Genomic DNA, 27,868 nt, shown 5'->3' on the forward strand with positions numbered 1-27,868 from the left:
AGTCCTCTTTTTTCCCCCAGGCTTTCTCCTTCCTTTGAGTCAGAAGTCCTCTTTATTCCCCCAGGCTTTCTCCTTCCTTTGAGCCAGAAGTCCTGCCATCAGAAACAGCAGAGCTCCTGGTTCCTTCTCAATTTTCGAAAAAGTACATCCTCTCCTCGCCTCATCACTGATCTGAAAGAACTGACCAGGTGGAAGCCAACCAATGAGCTTCCACCATATTGTTTTCACCTGTCAAGTCTCTTCCAATCAGTGTAGATGAAGGTGAGAAGAGATTTTTTTATCAATTGATCTAGAGCCCCTGTGGATCAGCCCAGTTGCCAAGCCTCTCAGCTTAGAGAGAATACAACAACAGGATGTGAGGTGGAGGTGTCTGCTGCAGTTACACAGTTGGACCAAGCCAAATGTCTGACTGGTGACCAACTAGAATCAATACCATTGGACAGCCTTATGTTGGCTAAATGACCGCATATAGGAACTAGCACAATGACTTGAAGGTGAACCTTTCCCCCCAGACCAACTGGGTACACATAAAGATGTCTGAACACTGTCTGACTGACACCCACCTGGACTTCAGAGTTAGGGTCCACGGGCTGCAGGCCGAACCAGTGCTCCTTCCCACTGAATTTACACAGTTCCTCCTTCCGGATGGACACTTTCCCTGAAACCACACATGGACAGACAGATGTCAACATACTTGGAAATCCTCTAGCTGAAAGCATAGTGTAACTGTGTGTGTGTCAGTTCCTACTCACCGACAGGCAGGTCCCTTTGAAAAACACCCTTGGCGAATACGTAGAAGGACAAACACTGAAATGGTCGTGGGATCTCAAAGTAGAAGTCCTCACCGTAGAAAGGGCTGGAAAACAACCACACAGGAAGTCGTTGAAGTGAAGAGCAAAATGCCATCTTTAGGCTACGTTCAGAGAACAGGCTGACCTCTGTGGAAAGGGAACATTTACTGAAAACTTGGTTGGCTTTTCATTGGGAAATGTTTATGACTGATTAGCCTGATCCCAGAACTGTTTTTGAGGCCAAACAACTTATGTGACAAGAAGTTGGCAAGACAAACAGATCTGGGACCAGGCTACTATTTCAAGGGCCAGAAGACAACACACCGACGACAACACAAACCAAGGCCTTATCCATAGACCGCCCTAAATCAGCAATCATTAAACAGCTGGTGCTAAATATAGCCTAGCTCTGTGGTGGCCAGGCCTCCTAGGACTGACTGACCAGCATACAAGTGGAAGAGCAGGCAGAGAGGGTGCCAAGCAGAAGTACCATACAGCTATGACCAGGGTCATTTGTGTTCATTACTACACATGTGCCGACAGGAGAGAATGTTTTGAAAAGGAGCTTGTGCAGCTTAAACCTTGTACATTTTTTTTTCTTCCATTGGGTTAAGTGTCTCGCTCGCAGTCCTGAGCCCAATCTCATTTCCTTAAAAATCTATTATATTTTCATCTCCTCCCCATCACTTGGAAATAGTTGCTAGGTGAAAGCAATATGGGGAAAGCGCATCATTTGGCTGGCTTCACCTGGTCAGTTCTTTCAGATCAGTGCAATGAAGGAGGTGGCGAGGACAGATGTTTTTAGACAATTGAGAAAGAGCCCTTCTGAGCCTAACAGAAAGTTAAATACTTGTCACTGTTATTAATATTTTCCAAGAAAATACAATTATGGTAATGTACCATAACTGCACATAGTTACTAGCCTGTTACATGGTTATTATGCTAAATTGTTACTTTGGTAGTTACTCTGGTATGAGGCATAATTTATGTAAAGAAGCCAGAATGGCTGTTAGCTACACCATTCTGCAGCCTTCTCAAAACAGTAGAAGCTAAGCAGGTTTAAGCGTGGCTAGCAGGTGTATGACAGACCTGTACGAAAACAGGACAACTGACAGACATTTGTTCCATTATCTTAATAAAGTCAAACAGTGCTAATAACATTATGATCTGTTCACAAAAGCTGTGTTCAAGTAAGGCTAGCTTCTATGCAATACTGCATGCACGGTTGGTGAAATGCCTTCCCTGTCACTTCCGCAGTGAGGGTTTGGCAACAGGCTGCAGACGCCCACGCATCCTCCAGTGCACATAATCACATGGATTTACGCACTTGTTGCCTCCACACACACAGTACCTCCTCTTTCGATCACACACACACACACACACACACACACACACACACACACACACACACACACACACACACACACACACACACACACACACCTTTCGTTGTCCCGTTCCTTCCCTCTCAGACAGAAAACGGGTTTAAGCATTAGTCCAAACACTTGCGTTTGGCAAAGAAAACAAGAGTTTCTATTGGACAAATTCAGGTAGGTCCCTCCCCGTTTCGCCCAGTTCGCTTCCGTTTAAGAAACATTTTGCAACAGAATCGGCGTAATGAATACGCCCTAGATTCAACAAAACACATCCTAACGTTAAAGAAAAATTTCACTCAAAATCTTCTGGCATTTGCTTCATTAGTCCACTGTTGATTCAGTCCCAAATGTTTTGCATGTCAGCAATCAAAATGCTAAAATTGTCACAGTTCTCACAGATTCAAAATGCATCATACTGTGCCACTTTCTGTATTTTGAAGGTTCGATATAGTTTGAATGGCATTGTCCTTGGACCACCCCATAAGTAGAGAGTAATATGGTACTGGTATAGCTGCTCCACTGCAATTGTTTTCACATATGACAACTTTGTGCAACGTGACAGTTGCGGGAGGCAACAACCGTGGGATTCTGCAGAGAGAGATTCTTCAAGTCTTATAGCCATATGGAAGACCATGCATATGCAGAGATAGGTAGAGAGTGAGAGAGCGAGAGAGAGAGAGAGAGAGAGAGATAGAGAGAGGGAGAGGTAGATAGAGAGAGAGAGAGAGGGAGAGGTAGAGAGAGAGAGAGGGAGAGGTAGAGAGAGAGAGAGGGAGAGGTAGAGAGAGAGATAGAGAGAGAGAGAGAGAGAGAGAGAGAGGTAGAGAGAGAGAGATAGAGAGGTAGAGAGAGAGAGGTAGAGAGAGAGAGAGAGAGAGAGAGAGAGGTAGAGAGAGAGAGGTAGAGAGAGAGAGAGAGGGAGAGGTAGAGAGAGAGAGGGAGAGGTAGAGAGAGAGAGGGAGAGGTAGAGAGAGAGAGAGGTAGAGAGAGAGAGAGAGAGAGGGAGAGGTAGAGAGAGAGAGAGAGGTAGAGAGGAAGAGAGAGAGGTAGAGAGGTAGAGAGGTAGAGAGATAGAGAGAGAGGTAGAGAGAGAGAGAGAGGGAGAGGTAGAGAGAGGGAGGGGTAGAGAGAGAGAGAGAGGGAGAGGTAGAGAGAGAGAGAGAGAGAGGTAGAGAGAGAGAGAGAGGTAGAGAGAGAGAGAGAGGTAGAGAGAGAGAGAGAGAGAGAGAGGTAGAGAGAGAGAGAGAGAGAGAGAGAGAGAGAGGTAGAGAGGAAGAGAGAGAGGTAGAGAGGTAGAGAGATAGAGAGGTAGAGAGAGGGAGGATACACTTCCTTAGAAACTAAAAGGAGCCCTTTGAACGGCGGGTTTGCGACAGTGGAGAAAAAAAAACGAAAAGAAAAAAAAACTGCTGTGCGTTGTGAAATACCTAGAGAAGACGAGCACCGTGTTTACAGTGAGATGAGCGAGACTGGAACCAGAAACATTAGGTTCTACCCGTGTCCATCTCCCCCAGACAGCTCTGAATGGGGAGCTTGTAAGCAGCATAGTTCGTTTCAAATCAAATATGGCTGCTCTCTTCGTAGAGGATTTAGCCTAGCTAACACTGTCCTCGTCTGGTGTTGCCCAACTGACACTATGCCCAACGCACACAAACAGCCAACTCGGCTGGGTGTCCTTCTGTTCTTCCTGGACTCGAGAAGCGTATCTAGTTGGGGAGGCAGCCCTGGTCGTCTCCAGGTTACAATAAACATTAAGGCTAAAGGGTTACGTTTTCAATGGTGTTACATGACACCTCCACATCGATCGTGAAGAACACATTTCAACATTAGGTGATGGTAAGGAAATTATACTGTTATTACCCTGCCCGATGACATTGACACAAAATTATCAATGAAAAAAGATCTGGGCCCTGCAGGAAGAGGATGTTACACATCATATGATATCACCATGGCAATATAGGCTAGGCTAACATGACGAAAGCAATGTCTTCACTGCGCTGTTCTTGCAGGCAGTGCTGTGAGGTACTTTTGAACATATGAAGGTAGCCTACATGTGCCCTTTTGTAAGGTGATCACTAGATGCCCATGCTACAAAGAACAGAATTGGCTAGATTATTGTGACTATATGAATGGTGTATTCTTTATTTAGGACTAGGCCTATCGTTAGTGGTTAAAATCATATTTTATGAGAGAAAGTCATACTTCCGAGTTCAGACCTTTGTAGCATGTCCAGATAGTGACTACCTTTAGTCTGAGGATGATGATGGAGGGAGATTGTGGCTTAGTTGGTATAGCATTGTGCTAGCAACACCAGAGTTGTGGATTTAAACCCGGGGCCACCCATTCGTAAAATGTATGCGCAGGGCTGTGTCGCTTTGGATAAAAGCATCTGCTAAATGGCATAGATTATATAATATCATTATAATAATACTACTATAAAAAAAATGTTGTTACCTGAGGCTCTTGTCAAACACCTTGGTCCGGAATACCTCCTCCTGGTCCAGGCTGATGGTGCAGAAGGTGCAGAGGTCCCGCTGTCGGTTGGGCCCCGAACACGGACCCAGGTTCTTGCCTTCACCTGCAGGATATGGAGGGGAGGGTCAGAGAGGCAGTTGGTGCTAACGTGGAAAATAGACTTCAGTCAAATAATTGCCAAGGTCTCTTTTCCATCGACCTGCTGTTACTATGGTTGATAATACCAATGTAAACATTTAAATCAGCGCTGTTCAATTCCGGTCCTGGAGGGCCTAAACACTTCTGGATTTTATTTCTACCTGGTAGTTCATTGTTAAAAGGAGAGGATGAAAAACAGAAGTGTTTTTGTCCCTCCAGGACTGACATTGAACAGCCCTGATTTAAATAATAAAAAACACCCTAAAGATAATTTGTTTCAACTGAAGTGTGTTCAGTTAGGCCTTCTTTGAAGAATTATTTTAATTTTGACAACTTCATGAAGTGGCATGTAGGGGGCCTAGTCATTTCATTGATGCATTTAGCCAGGATACTGAGAACAGCGCATCAACTTCCTCCCATCATGCTCCTGGAGCGCTGATTCACAAATGTGAAACACCTCAGAAATGTCCAGCCAGGTAAACTGCTTGCACCTGGATCAACAGCACAGCAACGAATACCCACTAAAATGTATATACTAGAGGTCGACCGATTAATCGGAATGGCCGATTAATTAGGGCTGATTTAAAGTTTTCATAACATCCGGAAATCGGTATTTTTGGACACCTATTTGGACGCAAAATTTGTTTTTACATTTACATTTTTTTTTAATACACCTTTATTTAACTAGGCAAGTCAGTTCAGAACACATTCTTATTTTCAATGACGGCCTAGAAACGGTGGGTTAACTGCGTTGTTCAGGGGCAGAACGACAGATTTTTAACTTGTCAGCTCAGGGATTCAATCTTGCAACCTCACGGTTAACTAGTCCAACGCTCTAACCACCTGCTTTACATTGCACTCCACGAGGAGCACGCCTGTTATGCGAATGCAGTAAGAAGCCAAGGTAAGTTGCTAGCTAGCATTAAACTTATCTTAAAAAAAACAATCAACCAATCAATCAATCATAATCACTAGTTAACTACACATGGTGGATGATATTACTAGTTTATCTAGCCTGTCCTGCATTGCATATAATCGATGCGGTGCGCATTCGTGAAAAACAATGTCTTTCTTAAAAATCAATACACAAGTATATATTTTTAAACCTGCATATTTAGTTAATATTGCCTGCTAACATGAATTTCTTTTAACTAGGGAAAATGTGTCACTTCTCTTGCAACAGAGTCAGGGTATATGCAGCAGTTTGGGCCGCCTGGCTCGTTGCGAACTGTGAAGACTATTTCTTCCTAACAAAGACAGCCGACTTCGCCAAACGGGGGATGATTTAACAAAAGCGCATTTGCGAAAAAAGCACAATCGTTGCACGACTGTACCTAACCATAAACATCAATGCCTTTCTTAAAATCAATACACAGAAGTATATATTTTTAAACCTGCATATTTAGCTGAAAGAAATCCAGGTTAGCAGGCAATATTAACTAGGTGAAATTGTGTCACTTCTCTTGCGTTCATTGCATGCAGAGTCAGGGTATATGCAACAGTTTGTGCCGCCTGGCTTGTTGCGAACTAATTTGCCAGAATTTTACGTAATTATGACATAACATTGAAGGCTGTGCAATGTAACAGGAATATTTAGACTTAGGGATGCCACCCGTTAGATTAAATACGAAACGGTTCCGTATTTTACTGAAAGAATAAACGTTTTGTTTTCGAGATGATAGTTTCCGGATTCAACCATTTTAATGACCTAAGGCTCGTATTTCTGTGTGTTTATTATATGATAATTAAGTCTATGATTTGATATTTGATAGAGCAGTCTGACTGAGCGGTGGTAGGCACCAGCAGGCTCGTAAGCATTCATTCAAACAGCACTTTCGTGTGTTTTGCCAGCAGCTCTTCGCAATGCTTCAAGCATTGTGCTGTTTATGACTTCAAGCCTATCAACTCCCGAGATTAGGCTGGGGTAACCGATGTGAAATGGCTAGCTAGTTAGCGGGGTGCGCGCTAATAGCGTTTCAAACGTCACTCGCTCTGAGACTTGGAGTAGTTGTTCCCCTTGCTCTGCATGGGTAACGCTGCTTTGAGGGTGGCTGTTGTCAATGTGTTCCTGGTTCGAGCCCAGGTAGGAGCAAGGAGAGGGAAGGAAGCTATACTGTTACACTGGAAATACTAAAGTGCCTATAAGAACATTCAATAGTCAAAGGTATATGAAATACAAATCGTATAGTGAGAAATTGTCCTATAATTCCTATAATAACTACAACCTAAAACCTCTTACCTGGGAATATTGAAGACTCATGTTAGAAGGAACCACCAGCTTTCATATGTTCTCATGTTCTGAGCAAGGAACTTAAACGTTAGCTTTCTTACATGGCACATATTGCACTTTTACTTTCTTCTCCAACACTTTGTTTTTGCATTATTTAAACCAAATTGAACATGTTTCATTATTTATTTGAGGCTAAATGGATTTTATTGATGTATTATATTAAGTTAAAATAAGTGTTCATTCAGTATTGTTGTAAATGTCATTATTACAAATAAAAAAATAAAAAATAAGTTTTAAAAAAAAGAAACAAAAAAAACGGCCGATTAGTCGACCTCTAGATTATACTACTGCACCATAAGAAGGACTGCACCCCACTACCTGCAATGGAGCTCTGTCTGTCTACATCTGCTATATGGCGCGTCACCAGGTTCATGTTTTAATAGTTTCACACATCAATGACTAAATCAAAACAATATTAGCCTTGAGTTCAATGTGTGACGTTGTGAACCACAAGATTATTCACTGTGTAGTGGTTGACTGGGATACTTAAGTGTGAACAAACTTGAATGGAGAAAAGCCAGAGTCGGGGATCAGACTCTTTAAAAGGGCTATTAATATAGGTCTAATCCCAGAAAAGGGCTGTGAAAACCTACAGCAGAGCCCTGAGCTGCCACTAAGCCCCGTTGAGCCTGACCTGCAGGAGAGTTCAAGCCCTCGCTAACTCCATCCTCCTCCATGCCATCCTCACAAGAAAAAGTACTTGTTGCCATGGAAACACAGAGGCAAGAGGTCAAAGAGCAAACATCACGCTAATACAAACTTCTCTGTTTGTACTGAATAGACTACAACTTCCATTGACACTTTTTCGATAAGACATAAAGAGAAACCCCAAGAGGAAAAAAGGTTTCGTAAGATGGCAAACTGATTTTCTTGCCAAGGGTAGTTCCTCAATTTCTCTCGTTTCCTGGGTGCTAATCAATGCATGTTAGTGAAACTGCCATTTGTTTTGCAGCCGACTTGTGTGCGCGCAAGTGCATAATGCATTCATTTATTATGTTTAAATGCACACCTATGATGACAGTACTTTGTGCATGTCAACGTCTGTGCTTGTTTGTACACGCATGATAGCATCTGCAGAAGTGAGCATCAGAGCCAGAGCGAGGAAGGGGGGTAATACTGGTAGAGTAGTGGTACAGTAGTCTGTAACCAAGGGCAGGTACTATGATTAGTCCTTTTTAGTGAAAACACTGATCAAAAGGAGGAGTCCCATCTTTCAGACCATTGAGATAAATTCATACTTTACTAAACTTCCTGCAATCAAAACAGGTTTATGTATGCGATGCTTAGTATGTTGTTTTCTCATTTTGCAGTAGATAGTGTGAATGGTGTTGTTCTCTCTCACAGCTACGCGAACAAAGCTGACAGTATTGTTTGTGTGCAAGTAACATTCCATCAAAAGATCCTGTGTGGTACTGTGCTCATTCAAAACTAATAAACTGTCTGCATAAAAGCCAGGTGCATGTTTATGAACTCAAACAAATTCTTTATCAAATGGACTTTGACAAAGTTACTTAAATATCTGCTATAGGCTAGCTGTTATTCATAGATGCAAGTCATGAAATTACATCCTTTACAGAGGATAATAACAATTGATGGATGTAGTCTTGATGTGGAATTGTGTTTAGGACCTCAAGAAGTCTCTTAATTGGAACAACAACAAAAAAGTATGCACCCGACATCCATGGGAAGGAAGCCATTTCAGTAATCCACCTGTCCTTATGATTATGACTTTTAATTGATCTTATTCACATGAGTAAACTGCACTGCAAGGGCCCCACAGAACTTATAGAATGTATTATGGAACTTTTATTAATTCATGTTATTTTCCTGCTCAAAGAATGATGGACAAGGGTGTTTGTGACCAAATATATCCCGAAAGTGTAAAAGTTGAACTCAAAGAAGAATACATTGTATCCATTATCTTTGATGAAATAAAAAATTCTCTCAATTCTGGGTAAATTCACGTTTTTTTTCTTATCAATATGACAGTAACGAAAAAACAGCTATTAGCCAACCCTGCTGGATAAGGGTATGGCTTAAAATTTCAAAATAATTTCTCAAGTGATGACTAATCTGGAATAGAGTAATATCGAAACTAGTTAGTTATTTCAACACAATTAAATTTCAGTACCTAACCAACACTCGGAGACAACTTCCTGCCACGAGCGTTTCGCAAGATGAGAACAGAGACAAGGTAACTAGCTAGCTACTGGTAGCGTGAACTTGCTATGAATGACAAATTATTATTAGATAGCTAGCTAAGATACATTGAAACAAATTAATTACCTGTATAGGGTGTGGCACAATTTCACGGAAAGCACTTTACGTTTGCTAGAAAAATAGACAGCTAACTTAGCAACGTAGCTAACTAGCGCGAGCCAGCTAACAGTTAAGCTAGCCAGTCCTAGCTCATGTGTTTTGATGCGTGTGTGTGTGGATTTCAAACCACTGACTACTAACTAACTAGTCCGTCTTTGCATAGGCTTTTGTTAGGAGATAACCTAGCTGTGATATTAAAATAAATAGCTACACTGTGACAGCGTTTTCTGAAAATATAAAACAAGTTTTTATCGGGCCCGGGCAACATTCATTCACAACAATGTCTCAATCTATCTTCTTGAACTGGCTGTGTTGATCGTACCGCGCCCCTCTTTTTTCACCTCGTTTACTTTTTGTTAAAGCCTTCAATTGAAGAATGCCGATACAGTAAATACATGGTTCGCACTTACATATCTTTCCCCGCAGACTTTGTAAAATCCGTATTCTCGTGTCCTCTTCTTCCGCCATGGTCCGACTTGACTGTATCTGTAGCTAGTACATTCAACGCTTAGCTATAATATCCGTCTATGAATGCAAGCGAAGGGCCAACCTACTGCAGCGTCACTACGAGCGCTATTGGCCGTACGCTGACATTAGACTAGACTGGAGAGACTTGTGTGAATAGTATTCACAGCTCTCACAGTTTGTAAAACAAGTGGAAGCTCTGTGCAGGATTTACCAAAAAAGAAGTGTCAAAGATGAGAGGATGCGCCCCCCCCCCCCCCCCTCCTCGTTTGGTACCCGACCTACAGACACGGAATTTGCACAGACAATACTTGTAACTTCTGTGTTTGCCATAGGAGCATTTCTTGATATTTTGTTATTCGAAAGTTAACAATGTTCAGGCCTACAGCTGATATAGTTTTGCATAGTCGGATTATGTGCTTTTTTTCAGTAATACAGGGAACTGACTATGTTCACTTCTCTCATCTCTTTCTTATTTCAAGGTAGTCACAGTTTGGATGGTGGATTGCTTATCCAAGACTATTCAGGACATTCACAAGGACAGAGGGAATACAGGTATGCACACCTGCCTGCTCAAGGCAAGCAGAAATGAAAGTGCCTTGTGCCTGTCAATTCGGGTGCCAATCTTCTTTACACCACTGGAACAGCACCCTAGACCCAACCTTATACTAACTTTAGAAAACCCTAGCCCCAGTTTTATCTTCACTTATTTTTCAAAACTGTAACCCATGTCCTAATAACCCTTAACCCTAGCACCAGTCCATCTTGACCTCAAAACCCTAACCAAACCCTTGTGCCCACTTTATTGCAAGCCCTTTTGAAAACCTTAATCCTAAACCTGACCTTATTTTCATATGGGTGATTCCTCATGAAACTAGAAAAAAAATACCATGATTTGGGGGATTTTCGCAAAATGTAATCAATAAAGTGTCCTTTGGAGGAAGGATTGTTGACATATATATTTGACATTTCTATCCTTTTTAGATGTAAAGTCCCCTGTTTAGGGGACCTGCGTGGTTCTGGTACCGGTTCTGACTGACATTTTCACTTATAAATCGGATCTGTGGACACTAGCTCAAAATGGCATGCATTGAGCGATAACCTTGGTTCCCACGGACATAGTATTATATTGTCTGCCTGTGTGACGTAGGACGTTAAATCTGAAACCACTTGAAGCTCCTACCATTTAATTCGCTCTTCCGACTGTCCATCAACTCCTGGCTGAACAATACATCACATCCACTGAAAAAGTGCATGCCTGCAATCCTTACATCATAGCGCAGCAGGTGAGAGTGGTTTCATCACTATAGCATATTCAGAGATCGATTTATAGCCATTAATCTAAAATATTTTATAGATTGGACAAATTTTAATATGAAATTAATATAGCTCTATTTGACGTTCACAGCGGTGGGGGCAGGTGTTTTGATCAAGAGAGACCTTTAGAAAATATGCACATTTTCTCTAACACTAAACAAACAAATATGTATTTTACAGTTATAAGGAAGGTGAAATCTTATAGTAAGAGGTTTTATAATTTGATTATACTACATTTAGAAAGCATATGTCATACAGTTTTGTTAAATAGGAAATACGTCAAATAAAATATTTCATATTTTCTTCATATCTGTACTGTGTACTTGAGCTTGTGTCTTCAAAAGTGACTACACCTGAGCAATTTCTATAAAAAAAATACCAGAAAGGTGAGATTTTAACCTTTCTTGGAGTATGATGCATTACTAGTTACTGTTTATTGTCCTCTCATGATTAATAATTACTTTTGGAGATTATGTACATTTCATTTTGGATTACATGTAGTTACTGTACTACGGATGACACTGCCTTGATCAGACTGTTGCATGCTGCTGAGGAACACCATGGCCCGGTCCTAAATGACTTTGTAGAGTGGTGTAACAAATCACACTTGGTCCTCAATACCAACAAGACCAAAGAGATGTGTGTAGACTTCAGGAAGCATACAACACCTACCTCTGCAACATCTATCAGAGGTCAGAACATAGAGATTGTGGAGGAATACAAATATCTGGGTGTCCTCTTGGACAATAAGCTTCAGTAGAGTAAATGTGCATACCTGATCTACAAAAAGAGTTGGAGACTGTACTTTCTCAAAAAGCTGGGATCTTTTAATGTTGACTGTACTATACTGAATCTTTCATTGAGATTATTTTAATTTTTTGTATTGTTTGTTGGTTTGGCAATGCCACTGTCAGCCAGATAAATATGCTGAGAAGGATTATCACCACAGCAAGCAAGGTACTTGGAGTCAAATAGACAGGCCTGGATGAGATGTTTAAGTTCAGGGCCCTCCGCAAGGCTCACAAAATCATTTTAGACCCAAGCCACCCTCTGTACCCGGACTTTGAACTACTCCTCTCTGGGTGTAGGTATAGGGCACCCCTCGGCAGGAAAACAGAACTAGACAATAATTTGTGCCGGGTGTGATATCCCTCTTAAATAGCTCGGGCTAATGTTTCTATCGACCCAGTAAGGCCAGCAGGCTAGTCTCTTTTTATTGGTATGTAACTGTTATGAAAGTTGTATTGTCAATTTGTTTTCTATTTAAACAACACTTTAAATGTGTACATGACACTCAGTTTTGGACGAGACTGACTTTATCAAAATTATCCTGTTTACACTTTGTAGTCAATTTTAACACTAGAATAAATGTTTTTGACTAATATCGATGCCACATGGGCTGTTTTCTATCAGAGAAGTTGTTTTCCTTCAGTTGCGCTTTAAATCATACTTGAGAAATAATTAAAGTTGGAACATTTGTAAGATTTTGGCCTTACCCAGGCCTCGTTTAAAGCTTCATGTTTCGTCTGTAGGTGCTACAAAACAAAAATGTGTGTCATTTGAAGCTTTACCGCTTACTCTGTAATATGAGTAGTAGTTTGATTTTAATACAAATGATCTTATATTGAAAATATAAAAAATGTGATTAGTCAAATGTTTTTACATAGTGATGAACATAATATACAATACGGACATATCAAAGTTCCAGAGTGGGATCTCTCCTAGTTTTAAAGTTATGGCCCATTTTATTCAGATAAATTGGCATAGCATGCTCCTTTACTTGTATCATTGCACATCCTGCAAATCGGCAGCAGAGGGCGACTGTTTTCACATTCACTCTGTTGGTAATGCTTACATATTGGATCATAACTCCAAAGTAGCAGAGATCCCATTCTGGGAATTGTGTGCTTGTCGAATATGCTATGATCAACAATATATTGAAACATTAGCCAAATCAAAAATGGTATATTTTAAATATTCATAAATGAATTGAAGAACATTGGTTTTGTAATCAAAATACTACTCATATTGCAGAGCAAGCGGTTTCGTATGACAATTTATGCTTTATAGCACCTACAGATGAACCATTAAGGAGGCCTGGGTAAATGTCACATTCCAGCTTCAATGAATGATTTCTCAATTATGCTTTAAGATACAAATGTCTAATATGTCAACAATCCTTCCACCAAAAGAACCTTTTATATAGACTACATTTCATGAAAATCCCCAGAATCGTACTCTTCTTTTTGTTCTAATTTTGTGAGGAATCACCCTTATGGATGTTTTTATCTATGTGACCACTTACCTCATTGAAGGAAGTAGATTAGATGACCAGATGCTTGTGTTAGAAGAGGAGACCAGTGTGATTCAATTTGCCGTTTCTATAAACCAGAGGAAGTTTCAATGTACAAACATAACCTGCTGTGCATTTGGTTATGTGGTCCTTATGGGTATTAGCCATGATGACTACTCCATGACTATGCTTTGATTTGTCAAATGTGTATTATTCATCAAGAACTTTATTTAGACTGTGTAGCAAATTGTAAATAGTTAAACTCTCATGGCCTGTGACTCACAGACACCTCAATGGTTTATCTTCATTAACACTGTCAACTTAATCATTGAAGGAGCAGAGAGTAGTAGTTAAGGTTTATCCAGAAACTGGTAGCATTAGGTAACAAGGGGGTTGCGGAGGAGAAGGTAAGTACTGTACTACCTAATAAACCTGTTACCAGATCGGGGCCAGTCCCGACTCCAGGGGGATGGGGAGAGGGGAACATCTGGATTTTGCTTCGTGTGGGCCAGACTCTAAAATGTTGCTGGGTTTTGTTGAGGGATAATGGGAAAGGAATTAACTTCTCAGATGGGCTGACCCTCGAGGCCACCAAGTGACTGTAGAACTGAATTTAACAGAGCACCAGAGTAAACAGACAGTCAGATTTACTAAGCATTTGCACTTTTGCAAAGTCTACACACTCTTTTATTTACCGACGGTAATACAACTGAGAAGTTAGGTAAAACATTTAACACAAAGGTAGAGGAGCATTCAGTAAAGTAAAGAGTAAAAATATTAGATGGCTTAGATTTGTTTTATTTATATTTGTCTTATGAAAGTAACGGCTGCAAACTACATCAGTGCAAGGACTTACAAATTATGGCCTCCTGTGTGCTTATTTAATTTAAACAATAGGAGGGTGTGTGTGTGCCATGCATTAATTTGTCCTCTTAATTCCAGAATGTAGCTTAACAGCTCTTCTCGGCAATTCCAGACAGGTTTGTTTGTTTGTTTGTTTATTTGTCTAAATAACCCAAGACACGGGAATATAAAAACAAGCATGTATGTTTTCTTCCTGTCATTATCTACTGTTTGATTGATTAATTATTTATTCCCTCTGACAAACAAACTGCAGTTTGTCAACTTTGTAACACTCATGTATATTATTTTAAAAGACACACATGGGGACTCATTCATTTTGATGGTGCATGTGGTGCTGTCAGTGGTAATGACACTACCAAAGAGGTGGACAGACTATTATTATGAATGGTAGCCTATACAGTGTAAATATAAATTATTATAAAGTGCAAATAACTATGCACAATTAGCATAGGTATAGTATATGGACAGCACAATAATTATGAACTAGTCTCTAAGCAAAATAAAGTACAAAAATAAATCACTTTTTTTTTTTTTTAACATGAGAAACTACTGATTGTGTTATAAGTGAAGAAAATTCAATTTACATAGATGTCAGTTAGGTCCTCATATTCAATATCTGCTTTCCATTGGCAACTTATTTCAGATCTATCTGTTTTCCAGGCCCAGGTCAAAAACACAATGTCAAATAATATTTTCAAAGTACTTGAGGTGAACTTGATTGTTTGGGTCAATTCCATTGTGTCCATTATTTCGGGCAAACTAACCTAAATCAAACTAACCTAAATCAAGCACAGCTTTTAAATCTATTGACATACAGTACCAGCCAAAAGTTTGGACGCACCTACTCATTCCAGGGTTTTTCTTTATTTTTACTGTTTTCTATAAATATAGTAAAAATAAAGAAAAACCCTGGAATGAGTAGTTGTGTCCAAACTTTTGACTGGTACTGTATGTATTTGACTGTAGGTCTGCAACTTACTACATAGGCATATAGTCACTTAAAAGTATTTCCCTCCTGAATGATAAGTATTATGTTTGTAAAGAGGTCTCTTCTTTGCACTGTATGTATGCTTCTCTGACTTGGGCGAGGAGGGAGTGGTTGCCCTAGTGACAGAGTCTCTTTTCAGATATGTAGAAGAAGACTGCCCATAGCTAAAATGACTGTCTGCTCCTGGTGTGGTCATAGGGGCCTTATGGCTGGGTGTCTCTCTACCGATATAGTCTACTTGGTTCTGCCTTTTGGAAGTGAGGCTTGTCTGATGTTGCTGTTTGTGTTCAATGTGATTTTTAGGCTTTCTGTACTGCATCTCTGAAGGGGAAGGCTTTCTGTACAGCATCTCTGAAGGGGAAGGCTTTCTGTACAGCATCTCTGAAGGGATAGGAGAAAATGTGTTTGTGCAGGGGGGTGACATTGGAGTTTTCTGATAATGTCCATCACTATTAATTCTAAATGGAATCTCTTTCTCGGGCGCCACTGACATGTAGTCACCTGTGTCCTCCCATTCCTCGTGCTTAGGCTCTATCTTCTCTGTTGAGAACCTGCCTAGCAATCCCGCTGGCACTTTGCTCTCCTTGTCGATGCTATATTGATCCTCTCCTTCCTCTGTTTTGATGACATGCTTTTTCAGATTTAAGCCTAAGTCCAAAGTTGCTGGGCGTTTTGGGACTGTGGGGTAGTTGTCGCTGCTGTACCCCTTTCCTGCTGTCTCCTGGTGTTTTTTTTCATGGCTCTTCTTGGTTGCGAGGTAGAGGAAGCGCTGGGGGCAGAAGGAGCAATGATACCGTTTCTCTGTGCTAGGGCTGCGGGCACAATTGTCAAAGCAGGAGCCATTTTCCATACAGCTCTTGCATATGTAATCCCTGCTGTCCTCAGCGGTCTCAAAGCTGGCACTGGGGGCTTCGCCGGGGGGACACTGCTTTGCACAGGTCCGACAGAAAGTTGGGTGACAGCCAATGACATGCGCTCTCAGACCAGATGCCGTTATGAAGGTGCTTGCACAGATGTCACAGGTGTATGTCGTCTTTGGGCTGGTGTTTCTGAGACGTTGTTTCAGCTCTGTGCCCTCGCTGGAGACGCTCTCTTCAGCACTTCTGCATCCTTTATCCAGGTAGTCTTTGCTGGCCCTGGGCACTACTGAGGATGTCATGGAATAGCGGAGACGACGTCTCTCTTTTCTGTGTTTGGATCTCAGTTTCTTACTCTTCTTCTTGGGTTTGTAAGAGTAATAGGGACGCCAGAGCTTGTCAGCTGTGTCACGGTCAGTGAGGTCATCGCATGGCTCTGGCTCTATGACAGAAGTGACCTCTGTCCTGAAGCGGAGGCTGGAGCTCTCCATGCTGCTCTCTGTAGGCCGGCCCTGGTCCCAACACCTTTCCTCTACCTGGCTCCCGCTGCTTCTTTTCCTCTTCCTGGGGAACAGCTTGGAGCCCTTGATCCTTCGGCGAATGATTGCCTCGTTGCCAATTTTCACTGTGATCTGGCAGAGAGGTAGAACGTGACCATCCACGGAGGGACCTGGACATGCAGGCTTGGCAATGTACGTTTCAGTTTCCCCCCCTGCAGTCTTGCTAGGTGCCAGGCTCTCAACCCCTGGCAGAAAAAGCTGACTGGTCATGGCTTCAATTCTCTGGGCTGCAGCTGAGAGCTCACATAACCTGTTCAGAGAGCTGGGTGGGTTAATTTTTAGGATTGGTAGATTGTGACTGTTGCCCTCTGGGTTCTTAAACCTTTGGAATGCAGCACCATCTCCATAGTCCATTTCAGGGGACTCCACACCTGCCTGCATTATGGCCAAGGGGGTTGTATAGCTATATGGAGGCCCATTATGCTCTGAGTGAGAGGCCTGTTTTCCTGTGCCTGCAGCTTGGTCTACATCTTGGTCACAGGGCTGATCAAAACTGATGCGTGGCATTACTGATGCCACCACTTTTGGAGTGGCCATGAATGTCACAGGCATTGAGAATATAGCAGCATCTTGGGTACTCATAGCATCACCATCATCAAATGGAGGGATGGGAGAGCTGCAGCCCAGTGGGGCCTGCTCACTGCCCTCCAGCTCCTCTGAATAGGTCTGACTGTAAGTCTTGTACCGTCTCTTTCTAAACTTCATAGGCAGAAGCCTGTAGAGTTTGATGGGGTATACGCTGCCCTTAAATCCACCATTTGCTGACTTCTTACTCACAGACAATCTGGGATCGATTCCGTGGAAGGCCTTCTGGTGGTTCTTTAGGATGTAGTAGGTCATGAAGGTCTCTAAGCAGAAGATGCACTGGTAGCGGCGCTCACCTGTGTGCCAGATCTCGTGTTTGGTGCGATACTCGGCAAGGGCAAACACTTTATTGCAGTAGTGACAGGGGTACGCCCTCTGCCAGGAGTGCACATTCTCGTGGCGCTTCAGACTGGAGACGGTCACATATGCCCGTTTACACACACTGCAGTTATAGACCCTCTGGCCTCCACTAGGTTTCACTAACCTATCTACAGCCTGCAGTGTTTTTGATGTGGGGTTCATTTGGAGGCTGGTTGGAGGGAAAGGGTCAGGAAGTTCAGGAGGAGATAACTGGACATTAGTTACTGTATTGTTCGTGCTTGGCATGCTGTCTGAATAATGGTCTGCCCCGGCCTCTTTGCCTTGGGGCTCGTGGTCAGGCGAGCCCCTCTGTGCTTTCGGGCACACCGTCTCGTGGTTCCGCAACCGCTTCAAATGCATGAACTTCCTGCGACAAAACTTGCAAAACAAATGACTGACAAACCTTTTTTTGTGCATTTCTGTGTGTACGGTGAGAAGTGCTTTATTGGTGAATATCTCTGGACAGTGCTCACAGCCGTAGATTGATATGCTATCTTCTGTGTGGGGTGAAAGTGGAGGTGGGTCCAGCTCCCTGTAGCCATTATCAATGGCTAGAGGCAGCTCATTGGCCCTGCTTGTATGCACTGTCTGCGGGTATAATGACGGGGGTGACATTCCATCAGGTTGTACAGTGGGCTTAATTAATGCCGGGCTGCTTCCAGTAGGATGCACAGGTTCATGTGCTACAGCCGGTGTTGGAGGTGTGCTTTTACTCAAGGCGGCTCGCAGTCTGTGGCGCTTTTTAAGTGGGCCACTGTTCCTGCTGGCCAGTTGTCTTGGTTGGGACTGTGTGGTCTTGGTGCCCTGCTTGTTGTCTTCCTGGTTGCCATCCCTGTGCTCAGGGTCCCTGGGAACCTGGCTAATGACTGCGTAGGAGTGCTCTGACAGCGCCTGCATGGGCTCATTGTCCACTGCGAGGGGGCAGGGGGCAGGGCAGCCCGCTGGCATCTGTCCGAGGTCAGGTGATGGCCTCTCCCCCCTGTGCAGGTCAAGTGGGGTGAAGAGGTTGTTCCCAGGACCCACCTCAGTGATAGAGAAAGCATTGGTGATCCGCGGGCCTCTAGCACTGTCTGGTTCCTCTGGCCTGGAGGTCTCTTTCTTTGCTTTACGGGGCCCTTGGGCCTTACTATGGCCTGTGGTCTTAACAGGGTTGGTTGAGGTCTGGATCTGTGGCCCACCCGAGTCCTGCCTGTCTTGTTCCACTAGTTTCTCTAAGAAGGGAATCCCCAGTCTTTTTCCAGCTGCCATCAGGCATCTAGTGTCCTCTGTGCTAGGTGATGATGTCACCTTGGAACAGTAGAGGAGGTTGAGGATGCTGGCGAACACCTCAGACCTCAGGTCCATGAGCTCCAGCACCTGGCTGGAAGTCCACACCTCAGTGGAGGTGAAGGCGCTGCGGAAGTATCCGCTGCAGGCAGCCAGGATGTTCCGGTGGGCCCGGAACTTTACATCCTCCACCACGATGGTGACATCACAGAAGAGGCCCTGGGAGCGCTGCTCGTTGAGCCTGCTGAGGAGCGCCTGGGGATGGGAGCTGTCCATCAAGCCCTGGGTGCAGGGAGACGTCACCGTCATCTGCAGAGAGGACATAAAGGACATTTCAAATTGGTTTCGAAACATTGTTAGCCCATTGCTTATAGTCACAATGAAAAATATGAACACGTCATTACATTTTTACCAACCGAGTCCCATGTGGCTCAGTTGGTAGAGCATGGCGCTTGCGACGTCATGATTGTGGGCTCGATTCCCACGGGGGACAAGTATGAAAATATATGCACTCACTACTGTAAATTGCTTTGGATGAGAGTGTCTGCTAAATGACTAAAATGTAAAAATGACTAAATTGTCATTCTGGAACGTAAGAAAAACATGAGAAGGGTACATACTTTTTTTAATGTTGAATTGGAAATTGTGTTATTTATTCTGTGTTAGATTCTTTAGTATTCAAAATATTAGGAGGCTATAATTGTGCAAACAATAACATTTCCTTTCATACAGAGATAATCTAAGGTATATGGTTTTTGTTACTTTGATTAAGCATGGGCATGGGCTGGATTTGGCAGTAATGGCCATGTGGAATGTGTGAGTTTTATAAGAAAGCGATCCAGCTCTTCTTACTTTGTCACACTAGATGGCAGCAAAGTTTAAGAAGATGATGCTGGCATACCATATCTTGAAGAACTGTAGACCCTATCTTATTTTCCACAAGCCTATTCAAATAGATTAACCAGAACAATGCTTAGTTGAGAATATATTCATGAGAATATACTAATGTAATATTTACTCAGTGAAAAGTAACAGCACAAAGATTTCCTCTTGACATTACCCTTACAAAATGTTTACAATGATGTACATGAAGAATTTCTGATGATTCTCTGTTGGAAAAAACAGCATTGACCATACATTGGAAAAATGTATACACCTGGAAATGAACACTCACCATTGTCTGAAAACCAATTCAATTAAACTCCTTGCTTTCAGACATTTCTATTTTACATTTCTGAATAATTGCCTTGTATGTGATAGAACTTCACTGAACAAGAATATAATTCAACATGTGAAGTGTTGGTCTCATGTTTCATTTACGTCATTTAGCAGACGCTCTTATCCAGAGCGACTTACAGTAGTGAATGCATACATTTCATACATTTTTTTTTCTCCGTACTGGTCCCCCGTGGGAATCGAACCCACAACCCTGGCGTTGCAAACACCATGCTCTACCAACTGAGCCACACATGAGCTGAAAAGATCCCAGAAATGTTCCATACGCACGACAAGCATATTGCTCTAATTTTGTGGACACATTTGTTTACATCCCTATTAGTGAGCATTTCTCCTTTGCAAGATAATCCATCCACCTGACAGGTGTTGCATATCAAGAAACTGATTAAACAGCATGATCATTACACAGGTGCACCCTGTGCTGGGGACAATAAAAATAAACTCTAAAATGTGCAGTTTTGTCACACAACACAATGCCACAGATGTCTCAAGTTGAGGGAGCATGCAATTGGCATGCTGACTGCAGGAATGTCCACCAGAGCTGTTGCCAGAGAATTTAATGTACATTTCTCTACCCTAACATTGTTTTAGAGAATTTGGCTGTATTTCCAACAGCCTCACAACCACAGACCACGTGTAACCACGACAGCCCTCCACAGACCTCCACATCCGGCTTCTTCACCTGCAGGGTCGTCTAAGACCAGCCACCCGGACAGCTGATGAAACTGTGGGTTTGCACAACCAAATAATTTCTGCACAAACTGTCAGAAACGGTCTCATCACCAGGTTCATAACTGACTTCATTGGGCAAATGATCACTGGCACGCTGGAGAAGTGTGCTCTTCTGGGATGAATCCCGTTTTCAACTGTACCGGGCAGATGGCGTGTATGGCTGTGTGGGCGAGCGGTTTGCTGATGTCAACGTTGTGAACAGAGTTCCCCATGGTGGGGTTATGGTATGGGCAGGCATAAGCTACGGACAACAAACACAATTGCATTTTATCGATGGCAATTTGAATGCACAGAGATACCGTGACAAGATCCTGAAGCCCATTGTCGTGCCATTCATCTGCCGCCATCACCTTATGTTTCAGCATGATAATGCACAGCCCCATGTCACAAGGATCTGTATACAATTCCTGGAAGCTGAAAATGTCCCAGTTCTTACATGGCTTGCATACTCACCAGACATGGCACCCATGGAGCATGTTTGGGATGCTCTGGATCAACGTGTACGACATCGTGTTCCAGTTCCCAACCAATATCCAGAAACTTCGCACAGCCATTGAAGAGGTGTGGGACAACATTCCACAGTCCTCAATCAACAGCCTGATCAACTCTATGCAAAGGAGATGTGCTGCGCTGCATGAGGTAAATGGTGGTCACACTGGATACTGACTGGTTTTCTGATCCACGCCCCTATGTTTTTTTTATTTAAGGTATCTGGGACCAACAGATGCATATCTGTATTCCCAGTCATGTGAAATCCTTAGATTAGGGCCTAATTAATTAATTTAATTTGACTGATTTCCTTATATGAAATGTAACTTAGTAAAAACTTTGAAATTGTTGCATGTTGCGTTTATATTTTTGTTCAGTATATATTTGTGAACCTATTCCTGAAGACGTATGGCTTCCTGGAGACTCTTCTCTGTTTTGTTGTTTCCAAATCTGGTGAGGCACATTAGGCTACTTAACGCAGAATGACTACAGTCTGGAGGCTGCCACACTATGTTCTTAATTAACACTGACTAAGCATGCTCTAGTCAAGTGCCTGAAGCAAAATGACTTGTACCTGGCAAGTGATACATCTGGTGGAGTGGAAACTAGAATGAGTACAAACGTGAGTCACCCAGGATGTGTATTCGCTCTATCTGCTTCAGTCAAACGTTCAATGCCATTCCAGGTCACCAGCCATGCTAGAGTCATTGCCCTTACTGGCAGGTAGGTGCATCAGCATAATTCATACTGAGGGCTCAGGTTGATGGCAGTAAATGAGATGGTAAGATTGTCTCACCTGACTCATTCGCCATTTCTGCCCCTAGCGTTAGTTCATTATTCATAAGCACTGGAGGATTGTTTTGACTGCTCTCACCCACACACAGCTGAGACAGAGCTAATACAATAACAGGAATACTTAACCAACGCCCTATAACTGAAACGGGTCCGCTGCACTGGGCTACAGAGCCACTGTTGTGGAACGACCACCATGTTGACCATTTAGCTCTTTTCAGCGCAGAATTCAGTTGCTAATCCAGTCCCTAATCGCACATTCACGGCGCACACATACGGCTTACACACACACGCCATCTGCTTCACTATATCTATAGACATCTGTAGAGCATTCCCACTGGGCACACACTGGTTGAATCAACGTTGTTTCCCCGTCATTTCAATGAAATTACATGGAACCAATGTGGAATAGATGTTGAATTGGAGTCTGTGCCCAGTGGGTTGTTTTATGTTTGTGTGTAACGTCTTCCGATGCTTTTGCATATGGTTCAGTGTGATTTTTGTCTCTTGTCTTTCTGTCTCACCTCAGAGGAAATTAAAGAGCACAGCACTTCCTGTGTGTTCCTCCCAGGGGAGTGGGCCTATGTCACTGTGTGGACTGGTCTGAGGCAACACCTCTGTCAGGCTTTTACACAGGATGATGCTTAGGTTATCTGCAAAGGCAAGTAGCTTCTGAAGTTAGTGGTAGCCTATATTTAGGCTATCAGCATTTCTTTTTGACTTTCTGTTTGCATGACTATTAATATGATTATGCCTATATGCTGCTGAAGCCTAGGCAACAGTTCTATTTTTATTAGCATCCTGTGATTTTTGTCCCTGACTTCTATCCAAAGAGGTCTCTGGAAACATATTTATTTTAAGATCAGCGTCACAACATACTTCCTAATGCAAAATGTCTTCTTTCCCTGTCTGACATTAAAGATGCAATCCCTGATGTCCGGCAGAGGTGCTTTGGAGCGCACCACAGCTTTGCTTACAGAGAGAATAAGGCTATCTGATGGTATAGGTCAGCTCTGCAATTGTGGCATTGTTGTTATGCATATAGTAGGGCAGGTTATAAATGTGCGCTACCAAATGCTGATACTGTAATTTTCCATGGCATGGCGGCCATTTTCTATATTCTTCTTTATCCTTGTTGAAGGTGAGCTGTTGGGGTAGGTTAAAATGGCTGCCCGTTTATGGGGTACCATTTGTCCGTGCTCCAGATTGCAATTAGAACATGATGTTGAGATGAGACCTCTTCGTAACAAAAATATCATTTTCCATATACCCTTAGTTGAATACTGCCCTAGAGGCATCCCTATTGCACCCTATTGCTTGTTGAACTACATTACACCTACGTGTTTTAATATTGAAACTGTGCTCATTTTCAGTCTCTATATTTCAACTGACTGTCCTAAGCATCACATTCTACATATTCCTCAGAAAAGGCAGGGAAGAACAAATAACAATGACAGAGGTTAGATTTACATAATTGCACAGCAATAAACCATACATTCCGCCCCAGGCCATAAACACTAATTTGACTTAACATGTCTGTATTGAAACATAAAAATGTGTAGTCACTTAACTTATTATTAAAGTGATCAAGCACCCTTGTTTGAAGAAAAAAAAATCTTAATAAAATACATATTTTTGCTAATGTTTTCTCTAGGTGCCACGACTACAATATGGCTGGCAGCAGACAGAGAAGAGAAGCTTTGCGTATCGCTGGGAAACACAGCCTCCTGCCTCCCCGTCTGACAGGCCTCTGTTGTCATGGCAACATGCTGTGGCGCAGCACTTATTGGGATTCAGATTCAGACGGATGGCGGGGCTGGTGGGCGACTGCATTAGCCGTCCGGGGATTTGGTTAGGACCTTCCTCGCAGCGAGCCCTGCCTGTCTGAGAGCCACAGCACCGCAGAGCTCCCAGGCTCCAACGCCACCGCAATGGAGGCTCGCCGCCCTTTGTTTCCACTCTGGATATGTGTCAGTCGGTGTGTGTGAGTCTGCAGCAGAAATGCAGCAGCCCAATGGACTTTTTCTCTCTTCTGCTTACGGCAGGCGATGTGCTTCCCCTGGTTTGTGCCGCTTTCCTTGTATTTTCATCTGGAAATTGCCCGCATATCTGCGATTTCAGTTGATTCTTTTCAATAAGGACTGATATGACCAATTTTCTCATCTTGATGCGCTTTACTCTGTTCACACATTGAGCGGAAACTTTGAATTTGTCATCAACGGTTGTCTCTTTGCCACACCCTAGTTCACTGTGGCTTAGAATATCATGCGATATGCATTTCAAAACCTTAAAAATTTTAATCCCCTCATTTCTGTGAACCACAAGGCGAGAAAAAAACTGTATTGAATACAAGCTGTCTAGTCAAACAAAGAGCGAAAATGTCATAGCAGAACCCACTCAAGCCACCCCATGCAATATGTGTATTTCCGTTAAAGATAGGTTGTAGATTGGGTGGAAACGTGCAGAACATACCTTTGCGAATCAGATAAAATGACACAGAAGGTGAACAGCTGACACAGAAGGCGAACAGCCAAAAACATTACGCAGTGTCCTTCCATCTATAGTTCATATTCTCTACCGTACAGGAAAAAAAACTTTTGTGAAAGGAAGGCGAAAGTAGACACTTTTTTTTCTAGACTCGTCGCTGCTCAGTGGTGCCGTTGGAGGCAGAGCTTTCGCTGTTGTCTTTCTTTCCTCCTCTCCCTCTCTCATTCCCTCCCTCTCTCTTTCTACGCTGCTCACTCCAGCTTCAACGTCCTTCGTCTTTCCCTAGGTCCTGGTCGAGTACTCCCGCTCTCTCCTCTTCCACCCAGTCCTGTCCTGGCTTGCCCCAGCTCTCAGACCATTGACCACAGGATTCCCACATTGAAGTTTAAAAATAGCTAGACTGGACTATGGGTCTGTCTGCTGCCTCTGTGCTGCCCGGGCAACTGGAGCCCATCGGCATCTACTCTGCAGTCGCCAAGCAGGAAACGGCAACTTTGTTAAGCATGGCTGAGGACGGTAAGAGAGAGCGGCTCAGTGCTACATCACACACCACTACGCCGTGCTGCACAGATGACAGAGAAAACACCTAGGTTGCATGCCTGCTACCGGGGTTACGGCGATACAACTTCAACCATACCACAAAGCGCACCCACAATCACATTTTTGCTTAACTTCTACACCGCCACCATTCATACTGTATCTCACAGTCCAAAAGGGAAGCTGGATCTGTAACTCACTTTCAAACACACGTCACATCACGCTCTCCATCTGTCTCATGCAATGCACGCATGCACTTTCTCTTTGTCTGTGCAACTGTGTACACTCAACCCTCTCTCGCTCTTTGTCAGCACATCTGTGTACATTGCAGTGCATTGCCTCATGAACATAAGCCTACAATGCTCTTGTTTGTATATAGCAGCATGATCAACGAGATATCTGCGACTATATATGGTTTATTTCTCTCATCTGCTTCTGTACTTTCAAAGTAAGAGAAAGTGAGAAAAAAAGAGGACGTAGAAGAGAGCAAGGGGAGAGGAGGACCGTCATCTTTGTGGAGGCTGCTGATGGATGGGAACACAGGGGGATGCCTCAGCACTGCAGGGGGGAGGGGCTAAACCAGGCAGGCAGGGCACTGCTAGCCCCACCAGCTGCTGTAGATGCACACAGTCGCTTTATGCGTATGAAGGCGGAGGGGTTTTATTACAAGTGTTTTTGAATTTGCATACATGTCTTAGCTTTTTCTGGGATCAGGGATGCGGCTTCTGCACCCGGGTGTGAAATCCATGCACATTTTACATTTACTTGGTCTTACAGAACAGATTGGCCTCATGAAATGCATGGGAGACATTTGTTGTGCACTTTCTACCAGTGTTCGTTCAGCTTATCATGAAAATGGCCATGCCTCTGTCCCCTCCTGCTCTCTCTGCTTTCTCTCTCTGCTCATTACTGGTCACATGGCCTTGTGGTTGTGATCGAGACGCACACAATTAACCACAAGCTCAGCCGTCTGCCAGCTATTTCTGGTGCAGGCCTACCCGGCTTGATTGTTGACATTACCTGAATGCAATCAAGGCCCCTGTCTGCTTGCATTGGCCTGGGTAAGCAGTACACCAGCCTGGAGCACGCCAGCCCTCACACTTCTGTAAGCCGCTGCACTTTGGCATGACCTTGTTGCTGTGGCAACCTTTGAAGAAAACAGTGCTGCCTTAACAGCATGGTGGTATGAAACAGTAAAGAACCGTACACGTTCTGGGAGGGAGCCTCTTAAAGCCAAAGGAAATATGATTTGACATGTTTGAGTGGCCACTATCATGCCTTTATCTCAGTTTTTCCTCTGGTGTCTTTCCGTTCTCTTCCTTCACTGTTTTTAAGACATTCCTGCTATGTATGGTTAATGGTCTTGCCTGCTTCCTCCCCACTTTTCCTGTATTTGTAGTCTTGCCTGCACAATCGACTTCCACTGGTGCACTGCAGGGGAACTCAACATCCCAAAACAAATAATAAGTCTAGCCCTCCTTTACCATCCATGCTCTTTGTTTTTTACAGTTTTGAGAATTGCAAATTAAGTGCCTGCAGTACCTACTATTTATCTCAATTACCACAACCCCTCTCCCACAGTATTTGTTAGTACTTCGAATGTCTTGCAAACAAAGAATACATAAAGAGCGGTTGAAATTTGAACAAATCATTTGGACAAATGTATATTGCTATGAACACATTATTTGTGGATATTGGAGAAATTAAAACAATCCAACCTGCTGATTCATTGTTGCCATTCTCTGGGATGAATTCTTCTTTCACACTTGAATAATTGCTTGGAGATTCATCCCTGTCAGACAGATCACATATCAACAATGTTTGATGTGACTTTCCCATTTACTTATAACATTTCATTTAGTTTTAATAGAAATTGTCTAGATATTTTCCTTTCTTCTGACATCCTATTTTTTTTTTGGCACACCCATCCGTTAAATGCATTACAGCTGGGATATTTTCAAAACCACAACAAAAGAAGACATGCCTTTACTGCCTCAGTCTGTCCGTAGCCACTTGCAGAGCCCAGCTAGAGACTAGACTAGAGGAACATTGATCGGCAGGGAAACAGAGCCCATAGCGCAAGCCTGACTAGGCCTTGTTCTCTCTCTCTCTCAAAACACACACACACTGCGTACATAAACACTGATCCTCATTACTGTTGCGCTGGCACATCCAACTCACACATGCTCAGTAGCCGACTAACATTTTTCCTCCCGGATGGTCCTACAGGCCCTTTCGCTATCGCTATGGAAGTGAGCAGTCCCTCTGGCGAGAGAATGTAGGAAGGAGAGTTGTAGCTAGCCAGCTCCAGGCCTGCTCTCTGTCTGCCTCGCCATATAATTTACCTTCCGCCTTCTCCTCTGTTTACTGGTGGCTGGCTGCCTGTGTGTGTGTGTCTGGGCCCAGCCTGGGCACACAGATTCTCCCTCCAGTCCACTCCTGAGACGCTGCACGTCTGGAGGCCGATGAGGCGCTGACACTGCTGCGTCACTCCTGCTGCATCACTGACCCACAAAGAGGAGATGAGGAGGACATGAGGAGGAGGGGTGGTGGGAATGTGTTGCAAGGGATAAACGAAAGAGAGTGAGCTCTGCCCAAACACATAAATAGAGAGCGAGTGAGGCTTCCGGGCTGGTCGGCTGTCGCAGGCC

At 43.2% G+C, this 27,868-nt stretch overlaps 2 protein-coding genes and 1 long non-coding RNA gene across 3 annotated transcripts in view; 1 reads left to right on the forward strand and 2 right to left on the reverse strand.

Moving 5' to 3' along the window:
* Positions 1–10,029, reverse strand: part of rasa2 (RAS p21 protein activator 2) — a 54,776-nt gene extending 44,747 nt beyond the window's left edge. The window contains exons 1-4 of the mRNA XM_014162395.3: positions 9,800–10,029; positions 4,622–4,745; positions 753–856; positions 564–658 (exon numbers count right to left, since the gene is read on the reverse strand). Coding sequence (XP_014017870.1) covers positions 564–658; positions 753–856; positions 4,622–4,745; positions 9,800–9,857 — 381 coding nt within the window. The 5' untranslated portion in view covers positions 9,858–10,029. The remainder of the gene's footprint in view (positions 1–563; positions 659–752; positions 857–4,621; positions 4,746–9,799) is intronic.
* LOC106580883 (uncharacterized) lies at positions 8,800–26,951 on the forward strand. Its single transcript, XR_001322980.3, has 3 exons — positions 8,800–9,264; positions 10,337–10,409; positions 23,848–26,951. It is a non-coding gene; the product is annotated as an uncharacterized LOC106580883 (long non-coding RNA).
* LOC106580872 (zinc finger and BTB domain-containing protein 38) lies at positions 14,173–27,859 on the reverse strand. Its single transcript, XM_014162388.3, has 3 exons — positions 27,563–27,859; positions 26,936–27,009; positions 14,173–19,253 (listed from the first exon to the last, which is right to left on the reverse strand). Exons 2-3 carry the CDS (start codon positions 26,954–26,956, stop codon positions 15,327–15,329), a joined length of 3,948 nt encoding a protein of 1,315 aa, XP_014017863.2. The 5' UTR covers positions 26,957–27,009; positions 27,563–27,859; the 3' UTR covers positions 14,173–15,326.
* Between the last annotated feature and the right edge of the window lie 9 nt (positions 27,860–27,868).

The sequence above is a fragment of the Salmo salar genome, chromosome 20, assembly GCF_965601325.2.
Source record: "Salmo salar chromosome 20, fSalSal1, whole genome shotgun sequence".
NCBI lineage: Eukaryota > Metazoa > Chordata > Actinopteri > Salmoniformes > Salmonidae > Salmo > Salmo salar.